This window comes from Entamoeba nuttalli (genome assembly GCF_000257125.1).
Source record: "Entamoeba nuttalli P19 unplaced genomic scaffold asmbl_3772, whole genome shotgun sequence".
Lineage (NCBI taxonomy): Eukaryota > Evosea > Mastigamoebida > Endamoebidae > Entamoeba > Entamoeba nuttalli.
The window spans coordinates 16,672-33,186 of record NW_008576320.1 but is presented as its reverse complement, the minus strand read 5'-3'; the positions used below and the strand labels follow the sequence as shown (position 1 = coordinate 33,186).

The following is a 16,515-nucleotide window of genomic DNA, read 5'->3' as shown; positions in this document are numbered from 1 at the left end:
TGGATATATCTAATAATTGACCCTTTTTTTCATTTATATTCTTTTTATATTATTTCTTTATCTTATTTTTTATCTTTATCTTCTTTTTTCTATTATTTGTTTTTTTTCGTTGCCTGTCATTTCTATCAAGCATATTCTTTAAATTTATTGTTTCATTGTTAAGTCGTATTATTCATTCTATATTGCTATTCTTCCATTTTGTATAATTATTCAAATGGTTTTTATTAATATTAAAAATTTGCTTGTAGTGCTTGGTATTTGATAATTCCCTCACTTTATAAATGCAATAAAATATACAAAACTCAAAAATCTTAACATTTATTTCTATTCATATAAATCTAATAATAGAATATCTAATAATAATTTTTTGTTTTAAAAAAATTAGAAAATTGTTATAAGAAGATTAACAAGATTAGTGCAAGAAAATATTTAAAAAAGAGGAATAGATAAAATCTTATTAGTATAAATGAGGTTTTCACCACAAAAATCAACGTTAGAATCTTATTTTCAAATTAGACGAGATTGTAATTCGGATAAAGATATTTCCTATATTCCATTAGCAGAAAGACAACGCCCTAAAAGATTAGAAGACATCATAGGACAAGAGAGTGCAATTGGTATTGGAACCCCATTTAACTCAATGATTTTAAATGACAGCCTTCAGTCAACTATTTTATTTGGACCACCAGGAAGTGGTAAAACAACAATTGCAAGAATTATTAAAAATACATCAAAGTCATTCTTTGTTCAAATATCATCAGTAACAACTTCAAAAGAAGAATTAAAAAATGTTATTGAACAAGCAAAAGAACGAAAAAAAAGAGAGAAAAAAGATACTGTTTTATTTGTAGATGAAATTCATACATTAAATAAATTACAACAAGACATTTTTCTTCCAGCAATAGAAAATGGGTCAATCATACTTGTTGGGGCAACAACAGAAAATCCATCATTTCAGTTAAATAATGCATTAATGAGTCGTTGTAATTTAGTAATTCTTAAGAGACTTGAAAATGAAAGTATTAATAAAATAATAAAAAAAGCAATTAAAGAAGAATATCAAAATAATAAATTTATTATTGATGAATCAGGTATTAATATAATTTCAAAATATGCTGATGGAGATGCAAGAAATGGTTTAAATTGTTTAGAATTTATTTTTAATTATTTTAATAATTTAAGCGAAGAAGAATTAAACGAAATAATAAAACGTAATGAAAGTGATAATACTACAATAGTAATAGATGAAAATGATTGTATTATACCTAAAGAAAGTAAATTAGAAAATATTGAATTTTCATATCAACCAATAGAAGAACCAAAAGAAATTCATATAACACTTACTTCTGAAATTATTTCAAAATTCCTTCAGAAACAAAACTTTCAATATGACAAAAGTGGTGAAGATCATCATAACACTATTAGTGCATTCCATAAAAGTATGAGAGGTGGTGATGAAAATGCTGCAATATATTGGTTAGGAAGAATGATATTAAGTGGAGAAAATCCAAAATATATTGCAAGAAGAATGATTCGATTTGCCACAGAAGATATTGGACTAGCAGATACCAATGCAATGGTTGTAGCAATGAATACATTTCAATCTGTAGAAATATTAGGATATCCTGAATGTAAAACTGTTCTTGCAGAATGTTGTTTATATTTGACTCGAGCAAAAAAATCAACAGCAATATATAAAGCTACATTAACACTTAAAAAAATGGTTAAAGAGCAACCTAATTATGTTGTTCCTATTAGGGTAAATAGAAGTTCAGAACATCCAACTGAAACACAACAAAACCAGTCATTTCTTCCTGATAAATTAGCTTTTAACAAAGTAATTGAATATGATAGATTTACTAAACCAATAAACAAAGATACAATTCAACCGTCAACACCTAAATTATTTCAATATATGCAATAATTCTATTAAATTTAATAAAAATTAACTAATTTATGTATTTCTAAAAAAAAAAGAAAAAAACTTAAAATTCATTTGAATAATGACAAGAGATCCTATTAATAATGGTGCTGTTTATGAAAAATATAAATTCACACAAACACTTAATGAAGTAACTGTTACTGTTACATATCCATCACCAATTAAAGGAAAAGACGTTAAATGTAAAATTACTAATGATGAATTGTTCCTTCAAATAAAAGGAGAAACATTTATAAATGGAAAATTAAGTAAATTAGTTAAAAAAAATGATTGTTGTTGGACTATAGAAGATAAAACTACTGTAGTGATTGACTTAGTTAAGCAAAAAACAATGGATTGGTGGAGTTGTGTTATTATTGGAGATGAAGAAATTGATACTAAAAAAATAAAAGCAGAAACAGTAGGAGATGTTAATGAATTAGATGGTGACACTAAAGAATTAGTACAAAAAATGATGTTTGATCAACACCAAAAAGAATTAGGTCTTCCAACCTCAGATGAAATTGATAAAATGAAGGCTTTTGAAAAATTTAAAACACAACATCCCGAGATGGATTTTAGTAATGCAAAGATGATGAATTGAGAACTTTTTGAAACTGATTAAAAGATTGTGTTTTTTTGTTTAACTCTTCATTTTTCTTTTTTTCCTTTTTATTTAATTTTTTTTGTCTAAAATTAACAATATAACTATTTTAAACTATATCAAAATTATATTAAAACTATAAATAAAAAATAAAAAAAATTAAAATGAGATAATAAAAAACCTAAAAAAAAAGAAAAGAAACAAAAAAATCAAAAAAAGTTTTTCATGGGAGCAAAACACTCTAAAATTGTTGCTATTCCAATCAACTTCTCTGCCACTCCTTCGGCTGCTGAACAAGAGCCTTTCCAAACTATTAATGAAGTCGCTAGCCATATTAATGAAATGCTACAAAAGATGACAAATTATAAAGCAAAAGAAACTGAAATTAGAGCAGCGATTGCAACTCCATCACCAGAGACAGAAGAAGCTGCATGGAAAGCAATTATACCTCAAGTCCAAACGATTAATTCATTTTTTGAATACAGTAGAAGTATGAAAACAGAAGTAGTTAAATCTCTAAGACTAATCTGTAAATTAAATGGAAATGATAGTGTTACTCAATACCAAGCTGTTACTGTCAAATTAATGGAATTAATAGATTTTGCTGTTCAATTTGATAATAAGAAATTAGCTAATCCTGGTCTTCAAAATGATTTTAGTTATTACAGAAGGTCCGTTGGTAAAATGAAACAAAAACATCGTGAAGATGTTGTTTTAAGAGATGAAGTAACAAATCAAATTTCTATGTTCTTTGCTTTTGCTGCACCAATGATTCTTTGTTTATGTGAAGCATTAAATGAAGATATTAAAAATGGTTTAAGTTTAGATAATTTAGGAGATTGGCTCCGAACTGTTGCTTATTCTTGTTGTGTAGAAGCACAAAAACATGGGTCAAATGGTATTCAGTTATTACGAATTATGACTGGATGTATCTTATTGTATGATACAGTTGTTCCAACTGGTGCTTTTAGTACAAAAGGAAAATTCAATGTTTGTTTTTTATTATAATAAATTAATAATAAATTTTATTATATATAATAGTTTATTAATGATAACACTTATATTAAAACGTAGGTACTTGAATGCGTTAGAACATTACAAACTTACCAAGAAGAAGAAGTTGCTTTATTGGCTAATTCTCTTAAGTATTCAACTAAACATTTTAATGACGAAGATACTCCAAAAAACATTAAAGTCCTCTTATTGTGATTTGTAAAAGTTGTTTGGTGGTGAAAAACGGTTTTATTTTAAAAAAAAAGAAAAAATAAAAAAAGATTTGTTTCAAAATTTTTAATGATTTTAAATAAAAATTACCAAATTGATTTAGAAATTAAAGATTGAACTAAATTTCATGATAAATTGTTAAATAGATAAACTAAGAATATCATATGGATCTATCTAAAGGAGCATCAAATGATGCTCGTAAACAAAGAGAAGTACGAGATAAAAAAGCTGAATGTAATAGTCAATTATTAGTATTAGCAGCTGCATGTGGAGCTCAAATACGATTAAGAAAAACAAAAAAATCAAGTTATGCAAAAAAAGTATATATTTCAGATGATGTGTATTTTAATAAACGATATGACCAAAATAAAATTTTAGAAATTGCCGTTATATTTGAATGTGTTGTTAGAAAAATGTGGAATGATGCAAGAAAAAATTCAAATAGTGAAATTATTATTGAAAAAAATCAGTTTGATACAATAAAAAATGAAAAAGAAATTAAAGACTTAATAAACTGTAAATTAGATATTTTAACAAATGATGAAAAATTAGTTGGATGTAATAATTTATGGAATGATAAACCAAGTATTAATAGTGTTGATACTCCTTTTTCTTTTAAAACAAATGAATTCTTAAGAAAAAGAAAAAACAGAAATAGAGAATCTGCTTTTAATTCATTTCTTTCATGGATTCTTATTGAAAAAGGAATTAAATTAATATGTCGTATTTCTTCACAAAAAGTAACTTCAAAAACTATGAATTTTTATTTATGGAAGTCTTATAAACTACCAAATGGAAATAATATTAGTGAGTCTTATCTTACATCAATTACTGACAAATGTCGTAGACTTCTTAATTCCTCTTTTAAAAATACTAATTGTTATATTCTTTCTCAAGAAACTCTTAATGATGCACAATTAACTCCTGATGAAATTAAACTTATTGGATATACTTATGTAAAAGTTGATTCTTCAGTTTTTGATAGTTCTATAACTGACAAATCTGATGAAATTACAATTGATCAAATCCATTTTGACAATGAAATGCTTCATTCTTTAGGCTTCTAATTATTTTGTTTTATTATTTGTTTGTGGAATTTATTTAATTCTTATTTAAAACTGATTCAATTGAATTATTCTTCATCTTCTTCAACTTCTTCGTATTCATATTCATCATCATCACCTTCTTCTTCTTCCTCATCACCATTTTCTTCTTCATTTTGAGCATTTTTCAGTGCGGTTAAGAACCCTTGAGATAGTTCAATGAACCTACTATAGTCTTCAGAATTAGAACAATCTTCTTTCCATTTCCAAATAGCATCTTCACTAACAACTTCATTTTCATGAAGAGCATGAAGAATATAAATAAAAGTTGGTTCAAAGTATTTAAAGTCATCACAAAATTCACATAAATAAAATAAAATTTCAACTTGTTCATCACAGTTTGTTGTAAATTTTTCAAGAATTTCCCAAGAAGTGTCTAATGATTTTAATTGTTCTAAAGTTGTTTTTGTTCCATTTGGATCTCCAATAAGTAAAAATGCTTCAATAATAGCAGAAACTGTTTCACTCATTGAATAATTAAAAGTAGCTTTTAAAGAAGTAATTTGAGTTAATAGCATATGTTTTTCATGATTAACAAAATAAGCTTCAATAAACCTTTTAACAGTACTTCTAAATACACTAAATGGTTGTTGTTTCTCTTCATCTATACTATTTTGTTCTTCATCATCACTATCATTATCAATTAAATTAATACGAGCACTGCCACTTCTTAATAAACTAGAAGCATTATGTTTTTGTACACGAGAAGTAAATAATTGGTCATTAGGTTTAGTAGATTTTTCAATACCATCTTTACCAAAAATAGTATTTTCACATAAATATTTTTGAGAAACAATTGCATCATCTTCAATAATACAATTATTTCCAATAACTGATGAAATAATTTGTACATTTTTTCCTATTGTTGTTCCATTGAATATTTGAGAATCTTCAATACTACTACCTTCTCCAACAATACAATCAGAACAAATTACTGAATTGTTTAATGTTGTATTTATTCCAATTGTAGTTCTTTCACATAATAATACATTTTTGGATTTTTGTAATATTTTTAATGGAACTTTAGATGATGCATGACTTACAACATTATGACCATACATATTATAATCATATCCAAAAACATTAAGATCAGTTGTATATGGATATCCATGTCTTTGTAACATTTCTGTTGATACTTTTCTAAATGTAGCAATATCTCTAATACGAACAGAATATTCATTATCTTTAGCAATATAACAATGTAATTTAAAATTTGTAATATCATTTTCTAATATTCTTGGATAAAACATTTCAGGGAATTCATTCATATCACAATTATCTGCATCACTAAATAATGATAATCCTTGTCTTGTAAAAATAAATACACCTGTTTCCATAAAATCTCCATGAACTTCAATTTTTGGTGTTTCTTTATTTAATGATAAACGAAGATAATATGGTCTATTTGTTTTTTCTATTTTTCTATCATCTACTTTAAGTATTCTATTTGTTAATCCATCTATTATAACTATTGTTTTATCATCATCTGACCTTGACTCATTGACAATATGATTCTTTCTATATACTACTGTTACTACATGTCCATCTCTACAATTTTGTCTATGAAATTGTAAAATTGGATCAAGTTGTAATGTAGTAATAACATCTCCTTTAATAACAATAAGTTCATCTGATTCTAATTGAGAATTTTCTGATATTTGTCTTATAATTTCCCCAGAACTTTTAGTTTCATCACACACAATAAATTGAACTACTTTTGATTTATATCTGTTTTGAATAATTGTACTAATCTTAATCTTATTCTCTAAATTACATGCAATAAATATTTGTTCAACATTTTGTGTTAATAAATGATCAATGATATATAAAATTAGTGGAGTGTTTAATATCATTAATAATGACGCATTACACTCCATATCAGTTATTTCATTTTCTACTAAAATTACTGCTTGTCTTTTAGTTGGAACTTCTAAAGTCATTTTGGTTTTTTAAAGTCTCAAAAAAAAACTTTTCTTCTTTCCATTTTTTTTTTAGGGTTTTTTTTCTTTTTTATAACCCTATTTTTGAGGTTTTTAACTAATTATAACAAAAATTTGTTTTACTTAAAAATTGTTTTATTTTTTTATTTTTTATTTTTTTGAGGTAACAAAAATTAAAAAAAATTAGATTGAATTAAAAGATTTTTTTCTTTTCATTTTATTCTTTTCAAATGAACATATTTAATTTTTCGTGGGGAGTTTCATATGAAAATGAGTTTAAAGAATACCTTGACCAAAGTATTGTTGCAAGAGATTGGATGGACATTTATTCTCCTTTAAATTCATTACTTAGAATTATAAATGAAAAAAAAGAAATTATAGAAATTCCACATCAAAGTTTATTTTTTGAAGCACTTCTTAAAGCTGCTGATCAAAATATGCCACAAGCAGTACATGGAGTTGTATTAGATATTATTATTTCATATTTTAAGAGATATTCACAAAACCAAATGAAAGAATATATTCAACTTTTTCTTCCAATTATTCTTCTTATGGGTAAAACAGCTTTACCCCAAATACGAGGGAGGTGTATTGAAATGATAGACAAATTTCTATTAAACAATAATGATTTTACATTGTCTTTATTAGAACCATTAGTTTCATGTTTTGCATCAAGTTTACTCCAACCAGTGAATGGGTTACAAGAAAAAGCATTAATTTTATTTCAAAAATTATATGACCAATACAATTTGGAATTTGAACAAGAAATGTGGTTACATCTCTGTATTACACCACATACAAGAGAAGGACTTTTAAAGTTTATAAATTTAAAGAAATATCAAATTAATTTTAATAATATTAAGGAACAAACACTATGTGATGGGTTATGTGAAATGTTATTAAATCAAAATACATTAGTTATTAAACAAACACTTGACTTAATGAATGAACAATTAAAATTAAATAAAATTAATATAAGTAGTGATTGTAAAAGAAAATTAATTCAAGTAGTTATTAAATTAGTAACATTTAATGATAGTGGAATAACACAAAGACTAACTCAATATCTTATTGGAGAAAATGATTCACAATATTTTGAATTACATGTTAAAGATATATTCATTAAATCAATTTATGAAATTTTACAACGAGACTTTACTGACACAGGGTCATCATCAGAATGTACTAAAATGTTTTCTGCTATTATCAAAAATAAATTATTATCAAATGTTATTGGAAATACTCTCACATTACCTTTAATGAATTTGTTTATTAAAATTAATTTAAATAAACAAAATGTTGAACAAAGTAATATACTAATTGAAATGTTAAAAAATGCTCAAATAGATGAACTTATAAAACATTTAAATTCAATGGAATTTAATGAAAAAATAGTGTTTGTAATGTATTATATTCCATCTGAAGAACAAAAAGGTCAGTATATTACAATAGCATTATCATTATTTAAAACTTTAATAAATGATTATTTTCAAAAACAACTTAATGCTACTGACCTTAGTGTATTAGAATCAGCGTTAATAATAATTAAAAAAACTGTTTCATCACTTCATGATAATTTGAAAATAGAACTACCAATTCTAGATTCATTAGAACCATTTAAAAAACAATTAACATTGATACAAACAATATTTGGAGAACGTGAAGTAAAAGCATTGAACAATTTATTAAGTGTTATTCTTACTTTTGCTTCAATTACGTCAAATGAAGAATTTCATTATCAATTAAATCAAATACTTCTTAATAGTATTTTGTCTTCTTCAAATATTGCTCCTGCTTTAGTTTGTTGTAGACTTTTCTTTAGACTAACAAAACAATCCAAAATTTATTTATCATCTTCTCAAGAAGTTGTATCATTTTTATGGAAAAATGTTTCTAGTGCAGAACAGTTTTTACCAATAATTGTTTCACTTTTAGCATCAAATGCTGAAGCATTACCATTTAGTGCTCTTCAAGACGTAATAGATTATGAGCGTTTATTAATTTGTATGCACATGAATAAATTTTATCAAAAAATTATAAATACAAACCAAATGAAATGCATTATTTATTCATTATTAAAATCAGATGAACGTTATTTTAAAGTTGCACGAGATTGGTTTTTATTTTTAATGTCACATGATGCAACACTTTTTATTTCTATTGTAATGGGAGTATTAAATGGTAAAGATGAAATGATTATTGAAAATACTGATGCCGTTGGTTCTAATGAAGAACCATCTTCTACTATTCAAAATAAAGAAGAAACAAAACTAATCACTAAAAACTCAACAACTCAGATTAAAAGAGAATTAAGATTCTTAACGTATTTTACACAAATTATTAATGCTGATATTCCAGGTTGTTTTGACCTTTTATTAACAACAGAAATTAATGATGAAATGAAATCTTTATTAGTCATTTATCCATTTCCAAGAACACTTATTAATACACCAATACATATAATATTAATGATAATAGAAAGAATATGTGTAGTTAGAGAAAGTGTTAAAGCTGCAGATTTATTAATTATTCTCTTTACTAGATATGAACATTCTGAAATACTTCATTCATTTTCTCAACATATTTTAACTGCTATTAGTGTTCCAATAAAATCTCATTCACTACAACCAATTTTTCATTCAAAATTATTAATTTTAACTAGAACTTTAGTTCGTTCTACACCAGCATTAATTCAAACTTCATTGGATACAATGGATGCAATTCCATTAGATGTTTTAATTGACCCAGAAATATTCACTGATTTTTCTCTTAATTCTCCAAAAGAAAATTTACCAATCTTAGCAACCAAAACATTACCAGAAATATTTTTAAAAGTACCATCTATGATGAAATCAAATTCTGATGCATTTTATAGTGATGTAATTAGATTAATTGGAATAATTACTCAATTAGTACATCGTATCTTTAGAGAATATCCAGTTAATAAAGAGTCATCAAATAATATTACTTTTTTAGCTCCAATGTTTAATATTCAAAAAAAAGAAGATAATCAACATTTCTTCAAACCCCTTCTTTTTGGATTATTTTCAATGGTGAGTGAATTATATCAACAATTACCTCGTATTCAAATTAAAGAAGTTCATGATATAATAGAAGATGACTTAGCATTTTTAATGGAAGAAGTATTTTTTGTATTTCCAGACTCTCTTTTAGAACATACAGCTACAACTCAAGAACATAGAAAAATGTTTTCAAGTCTATTTCTTAAATTTACTTCTAATCCTATCAATTTATATATTTCAACTTTATGTTCTTTATTTAAATTAGGAAGAATACCTGCAGACTCTTTATTTGACTCTATTTCTCAAATACTTCCAATGGCAAATGGTGAAGAATTAAAAGAATTAGTTCCAGAACTTTTTAAATTCTTTTCTTTGTCAATAACTACTATTCAAAATCATTCAATAACTTCATTTTTAAGGGCTTTACGTTCATTAGTGTCATGTTCTGAAATAAATAATCTTCCACCTCAAATCGTTGTAGCATCTCCTCAAATATTCCAATTATTTTATTCCGCAGTTCAAAAATTTACACTTCCAGATGACCTTAGTTCATTTACATCAGATTTACTTCCATTAGCTATTTCATTAAAACCATCTGAAGCAAATCCATTACAAATATTTTCTGCAAATGTGTCTTCATCTCTTTCATTACTTATTCCTCAGTTAGAAACAATTCTTGAACAGAAAAATATTTCAATGGTTGAAGATGTTCTTCTTTCTTTACAACGTTCTGGTTTATTAACTGGAAAATGGAAAAATTTAGTAATAAGTACATTTAATGATAAAAACTTTTTTGTTTCTAATCCAAGTCGATTATCAAAATGGTTACCAATTATTTCTCTTGTTTATTCTCAACATCTTGACCAAGTATGGCAAAGTGCTAAAGGAAGTGGTAATGGAATAAAAGAAAGAGTAGATTGTATAGAAGCATATGAATTAAAAAAAGCTGCATTTGTAGTATTATGTGGTGACTGTTATACATTTGATAAAATAGCAAAAGAATTACTAAAAAGAATTTTGAAAATTGTAGCGTTATATCCTAAGTCTAATCAAGTACTTATAAACTCTTTCTTATTCTTAAGGGTTATTTATTGTAAGTGTTCATTTGTTATGACCCGACTACTATTAGGACCAATTTTAGTCGAAGCCATTAGAATCATTAAAAATTATAAAGAATTTGAACCAAATGTCCTTTTAGAAATTCTTAAATTTATTGATATAGTAAATATTAATCCTTTAATTGATTTCGAACCTTTTAGGTGGCTATTTACATTACCATTGTCTGGAGTTACAACAACACTCTCCCCTTTCTTCAACATAATTATTCCACTTCATCCTGAAAATTCAATTCAAACAGAACTAACTAGTATAACTCCAATAATTACATTAAGAAAAATATTATCACAAGAAGATGAAGTAGAACTACGAAGAGTCTTATCAAAATATAATGTTCTTTTACTTGATATGAAAAGAAGAAATTTACAATGGAAACCAGAAATTATTAATGACTTCTTAATGAATGATTTCATAGAATAACTTTTCATTAATTTAATTCATTCTCATCTCTTTTTTTTTTCTCTTCTTATATTTTTTCACACACTACAAAATCTCTTTTGTTATGAGCCGTTCTCTTATACAACAAATAGAATTCTACTTCTCTGATATAAACCTTTCCACTGACCTTTACCTCCAATCAAAAATGAACGCTGATGGAATGGTTCCTTTATCAGTTATTGAAGGATTTAAAATGATTAAACGATTCCATAAAACAACACCAGAAATTTGTGAAGAATTAAAACAATCTAATATCCTTCGTCTTTCAGAAGATCACCAATTAATTGGAAGAAAAAATTTACAACCTATTGCTCAGTTAGAAAAAAGAGGATTAAAAATAAAATGGATTCCATGCTCATTGAATGAAGAAGAAATCAAAGCATGTTTGTCAGAATTTGGGGAGGTTGACCAAATCAAAATCAAATATATTCCAACAACTTTAACATTCAAAGGAACTATAGAAGTTTTATTTAAAAATGAAGCCACAGTTAATAAATTAAAAGAGATGGAAAAGGTTATGGTTAAAGAAAAAGAAGTTATTGTTACCAAATGGAAAACACATACTTTATGGATAAGACTATTTCGTGGGAAGGAAAAAATAACAACTGTAAAAGGTATTGAAGATGAAAAAGATGGAAGTTTTGTATTTGAAATACCAAAAGGCAAAATACAGAAAATTCAAAAACTAAAAGATTTATCAATACAATATATCTCTCCAGATGAATATCTTTCTGTTCTTTATCAAAGAAAAAGAAATCTATAAACTAAACTTCAATAACAAAATATTATTTTATGTTTTTTTTTATTAATAAAAATAAAATTAATCAAAAAACATTAATATTTTCAAAAATTGTTTTTCAAACATAAAAAAAAAATAAAACCAAAGGATAAATATATCAACTCCATTCATAGTAAAATTGCTTTATTAAGATATTATTCTCTTGACTATAAAACACAAAATGAACCTCATTTAAAAAAACTTTCTTTACGAATTGTAAATAAGGAATTGCTTTTTTTTTAACAACTGCAAAAGTTATTTTAATCTTATTTTCAACTAAAAAATTAGTAAATAAGAATAATAACATCAAATAACTGCCTTACACTCATTATTTTTTATTGAGTCACAATAAAAAAAAGATAAGAAATATGGAATAGAATTTTTAGTTAAAGACATTAACCAAGTTTTCTTTTACTTTATGAAACAATAAAAAATTGTTTTTTATTCGTTTCATAACAAAAGACTTATTTTAAACATATTCTTTACTCATATTAGATAAATGATTATCAATGAAATGCTTTTTTATAATTGAATAACCAACTAACTAGCTCTTATTTAATATACTTCAATTCATATTTACTATTATTATTTTTAAACAATTAAAAGACTTATCATTACCAATAATGACAATAAGAAAAAAAATTTAGTCTGATAAGAATTAATAAATAACTGACTCTATTAACAAAAGACTATTTTTTAAAAAAGTATCTTGTGATGATTTTTGTTCAATAACTTTGATGAAATAAACCTATATTTAATTCTTTAATCTATTTAATAAACATTTCAAAAAACAATAAATTAATAATCGTTATTAAATAATAGCTTTTTTATAATTTAAAAATTCATTAATGTATTATTTTTTTTTAAATAATTGGAAATATTTTAAATTTAATTAAAGGTAAGATAAATTAAAACAATAACTCTGCTTCTGATAAGAAATGCCTTAAAAAAATACTTCAAATGAATTTTTTAAATAACCATTCAATTTTTTATTAAAAAAAAAAGTAATTTTAGTTTAACAAAAAAATTGAATAATTGAAAACCACATTCTATTACCTTTTCAAGAACAAAAGAAATTATTTGATGCTGTCAACAAACTCTTTTAATTCATCAGCAGATTTTCCAATAACACACCCATCACTTATCCTAGCTTCAATAATAGGTGTTAATAACGCTAATTGTTTTTTAATGAAAACATTTCTATTCATTGCTGCTGGTTCACAACAAGAACAAACAAAACATTTCCAACGAGCTTTATTAGAAATAAATTGTTGAGGTGTTCCTAATGTAAGACATAAATGTTTATAACATTCAACACAAAAAGTAAATGGACAAAATGAACAATTATATGTTTCTTCTTTTTTATAAAAACCACAACATAGTGCACATTTTACATCGTTTTGCATTGGATTAGTATAATTATATAATGGGTTATATATATTTTCTCTAGTTCCTTTTTTTAATAATTCAAGACATTCATCATTTAGAACTACTTGATGTTGCAATAATGAAACTCTCCACAATTTAATAATTTCATCTAAATGATTTTGACAAACATAAACATGAAGTGGTTGTAATATAGGAATTTCATTTTCAACAATTGCATTACAATTATCAATACAACATTGGTGCTCTTCTTTATTAACTTCTTCTTCATGAGCTTCTAAATTTATTTGTGGGTTTTCAGAGTTTTTTATATCTTCACAAGAAGCACCAACAATATCTTCTTTTATTTTATTTTCATCATTAACAATAGAACCTTCAACTAATGTTTTATTTTCTTCTTTAGATTCTTGAGGATAACTCTTAGAAGCTTCAGTTTTTTGTTCTTCTCCTCCTTCTCTTCTAAGAGATGTTTCTTTACCATAATTATTATTTTTTTCTGTTTCCATAAAAGTTGATTGATTTGGTTCAGCTGGAACAGTAATGGATTTTTCATTTTTTATTTTTTCATTTTTTTCTTCTCCAGTTGTAGGATTATTGTCACCATCATCTCTTGTTTCAGTTGAAGTATCAGTATCACTATTATGTTGATTAGATTCAGTGATAGTATCTTCGTCTTCAGCTTGTTTCTTTTGTTGAGGTAGTTGTACGTCAGTTGTTTGGACTTCTCTTTTAATAGGAGTTGCTAAAAATGGTTAATATGATTCTCTAAAAAAAGAATTTTCCTCATAGTTAAAAATACATTAATGAAGGCACAATAAAAATCAGAAGATTAAATTTTCTAATGCCAACTTTTAACAAAAACAAACGTGTTATTATATCTGAATATTTAGTTGCATGGAAAGTACATAATTGATGATGACAACAATCATTTTTTAAGTTTACTTGACTTAATTTCGATGGTGATACTTCTAATGGACATGCCATTTTGTCACAATGTTCAATGCAACATTCCATTTGTTTCAACATATTATCAAAATCATTTTTACAAATTTTCCATTCACGTGGAATTGTGTTAATGAGCTCTTTTTTAATTTTTACTGTCCCTTGAATTTTAGATAAAGGAAATTCACCTTGGTTTTTGCATCCAGCAATGCAGCAACCTTTAAACATATTTTGAATATAAAATTTTAAGATGATTATTTTTATGGAAAAAGATTCTGAAAAAATGAAAAGAGAAAAAAAGGAAAAAAGTGAAAAGAAAAATACGAAAAAAGAGAAGGGTAAAGTGAAATCTCTAAAAGATCTTCAAAAGAAAAAGAAAAAAAAGAGAAAAATGGTTGAAAAGGAGAGCATAGTAGAGAAAATCGTGGTTGTAGAAAAAGAAATATTAGAAAATTATTATGCTATTGATCAATTGGATAAAAGAATAACGAGTTATATTCGAGAAAGAATGAGTGCGATTAATTCAGATGAAGATGATATAAAACTTAAAAAAGCTCAAACAAAACTTATCAAAAGCTATCGTGCTTTAAAGTATGAACAAGACCATAACCCAAAACTAGAACAACAATTAAAAGAAGTACATATTCAAACTCAAGAAATTAAACAAAAAGCAGACATTGTTAATGCAAAAGATGAAGATTATCATAAACACACATACAAACTTGGTAAAGTTGATTCAAAAATTTGTAGGTTACAAGATACTTTCATTGCTTTGTATACAAAAAAACTTAATTTACAAGGAAAAATTAATACATTGTTAGAACAAGAAAATTCATTAAATGAAGAAATTAACAAAATAAAAGCAGATAGTAAAACAATACAACAAACTATGGAACATAAAGAGACAGAATTAGAAGATAAAAATAATGTAATTAATCAATTAAAAAATCAAGAAGAAGAAATTAGAGGAGATATTAGACAACTTCAGAGAGAAATTGATGAATTTCAAGAAGAACAAAAACAAATTCAAAAAGAATTTAATGAAGAACTTAACCAAATACGTACTGCATTAGAAAATGAAAGAAAAAATAATAATAAGTTAATTGAACAACTTCAAACAGAAAAAGTCTCAATAGAAGAAGAAACTACTGTTATGCAACAAGAGTTTCAAAAAAATGAAAAAGTTATAGAAGAGAAGAAAATATTTATTGAGCAAATGAAAAAGAAAATTGATGAATTAAAGAACGAAGATAAACAAATAACAAAAGAAGTTGAAAAAGCAGAAAAAGATGTAAAAATTGCTTTAAACAAACGTAAAGCTATTAATGATAGATTTAATGAACAAAATCATGACATTGAAATGAGAAGAAAAGAACTTGAATTTACAGGGATTAATAATGATAATCCTAACAAAGATTTAATTGGTTTTGATGATAACTTTCAACACCATATTCAAAAAACTCAAAAAGATGTTTTGTATGATAGACAAAAAACTGCTAATAAATTTGAAGTTTTACTTAATAGAGTTGAAGGAAAAGAAGTTACTGAAATAAACGAAGAAGAAGTTCAAAAAAGAGTAGAAGAAGAATTAAAACAAATTAATTCTGATAATAAAGTTTTAACTCCAATAATTTCTTCACCTAATGAATCAGAAGAAGAAGAAGAAGAGGTGATTAATCCAAAAGTTCAAGCTCTTCAAGAAATTGAAGAAATTATAAAAACTAGTCCTATTCTTGAACGAGAACCTGAAGAGAAAATTAAAATGAAAGAACAAATTCAATTACTTCAACGAGAAAATGAATTAAAACAACATCAACTCCAAAAAGAAGAAGAATGTCTTATTAAAGAAGAAGAAAATAATCAAAAATTAAAAATGTCAGTTGAAGAAATTAATGAAAGAATATCTAAAATAGCTGATATTGTTGGTTTAAGTAGTACATCATCTTTTGATGTAATAGTTGACAAAATAGTGGAAATGAAAAAAGAATGTGATTGTTTAGAAAACAAAATCAAAGATTGAATAACATTTAATTGAATTTT

General features: G+C 25.1%; 9 protein-coding genes across 9 annotated transcripts; 7 read left to right on the top strand and 2 right to left on the bottom strand.

The window, feature by feature from the left end:
• Positions 1 to 466: 466 nt before the first annotated feature.
• ENU1_080810 (AAA family ATPase, putative) lies at positions 467 to 1,924 on the top strand (the record flags this gene model as incomplete). Its single annotated transcript, XM_008858708.1, has 1 exon — positions 467 to 1,924. One exon carries the CDS (start codon positions 467 to 469, stop codon positions 1,922 to 1,924), a length of 1,458 nt encoding a protein of 485 aa, XP_008856930.1.
• Positions 1,925 to 2,003: 79 nt separating this feature from the next.
• On the top strand, positions 2,004 to 2,525 carry ENU1_080800 (nuclear movement protein, putative; the record flags this gene model as incomplete). Its single annotated transcript, XM_008858707.1, has 1 exon — positions 2,004 to 2,525. The coding sequence occupies one exon, from the start codon at positions 2,004 to 2,006 to the stop codon at positions 2,523 to 2,525; it is 522 nt and encodes a 173-aa protein (XP_008856929.1).
• A 225-nt stretch (positions 2,526 to 2,750) lies between these two features.
• On the top strand, positions 2,751 to 3,734 carry ENU1_080790 (hypothetical protein; the record flags this gene model as incomplete). Its single annotated transcript, XM_008858706.1, has 2 exons — positions 2,751 to 3,515; positions 3,600 to 3,734. 2 exons carry the CDS (start codon positions 2,751 to 2,753, stop codon positions 3,732 to 3,734), a joined length of 900 nt encoding a protein of 299 aa, XP_008856928.1.
• A 179-nt stretch (positions 3,735 to 3,913) lies between these two features.
• On the top strand, positions 3,914 to 4,816 carry ENU1_080780 (hypothetical protein; the record flags this gene model as incomplete). The annotated part of the gene is made up of 1 exon (XM_008858705.1): positions 3,914 to 4,816. The coding sequence occupies one exon, from the start codon at positions 3,914 to 3,916 to the stop codon at positions 4,814 to 4,816; it is 903 nt and encodes a 300-aa protein (XP_008856927.1).
• A 65-nt stretch (positions 4,817 to 4,881) lies between these two features.
• Positions 4,882 to 6,792, bottom strand: ENU1_080770 (translation initiation factor eIF-2B epsilon subunit, putative; the record flags this gene model as incomplete). Its single annotated transcript, XM_008858704.1, has 1 exon — positions 4,882 to 6,792. One exon carries the CDS (start codon positions 6,790 to 6,792, stop codon positions 4,882 to 4,884), a length of 1,911 nt encoding a protein of 636 aa, XP_008856926.1.
• A 230-nt stretch (positions 6,793 to 7,022) lies between these two features.
• ENU1_080760 (hypothetical protein) lies at positions 7,023 to 11,351 on the top strand (the record flags this gene model as incomplete). The annotated part of the gene is made up of 1 exon (XM_008858703.1): positions 7,023 to 11,351. The coding sequence occupies one exon, from the start codon at positions 7,023 to 7,025 to the stop codon at positions 11,349 to 11,351; it is 4,329 nt and encodes a 1,442-aa protein (XP_008856925.1).
• Positions 11,352 to 11,433: 82 nt separating this feature from the next.
• Positions 11,434 to 12,147, top strand: ENU1_080750 (La ribonucleoprotein, putative; the record flags this gene model as incomplete). The annotated part of the gene is made up of 1 exon (XM_008858702.1): positions 11,434 to 12,147. One exon carries the CDS (start codon positions 11,434 to 11,436, stop codon positions 12,130 to 12,132), a length of 699 nt encoding a protein of 232 aa, XP_008856924.1. The 3' UTR covers positions 12,133 to 12,147.
• A 1,076-nt stretch (positions 12,148 to 13,223) lies between these two features.
• Positions 13,224 to 14,703, bottom strand: ENU1_080740 (hypothetical protein; the record flags this gene model as incomplete). Its single annotated transcript, XM_008858701.1, has 2 exons — positions 13,224 to 14,275; positions 14,400 to 14,703. The coding sequence occupies 2 exons, from the start codon at positions 14,701 to 14,703 to the stop codon at positions 13,224 to 13,226; spliced, it is 1,356 nt and encodes a 451-aa protein (XP_008856923.1).
• Positions 14,704 to 14,725: 22 nt separating this feature from the next.
• On the top strand, positions 14,726 to 16,495 carry ENU1_080730 (hypothetical protein; the record flags this gene model as incomplete). Its single annotated transcript, XM_008858700.1, has 1 exon — positions 14,726 to 16,495. One exon carries the CDS (start codon positions 14,726 to 14,728, stop codon positions 16,493 to 16,495), a length of 1,770 nt encoding a protein of 589 aa, XP_008856922.1.
• Positions 16,496 to 16,515: the final 20 nt, after the last annotated feature.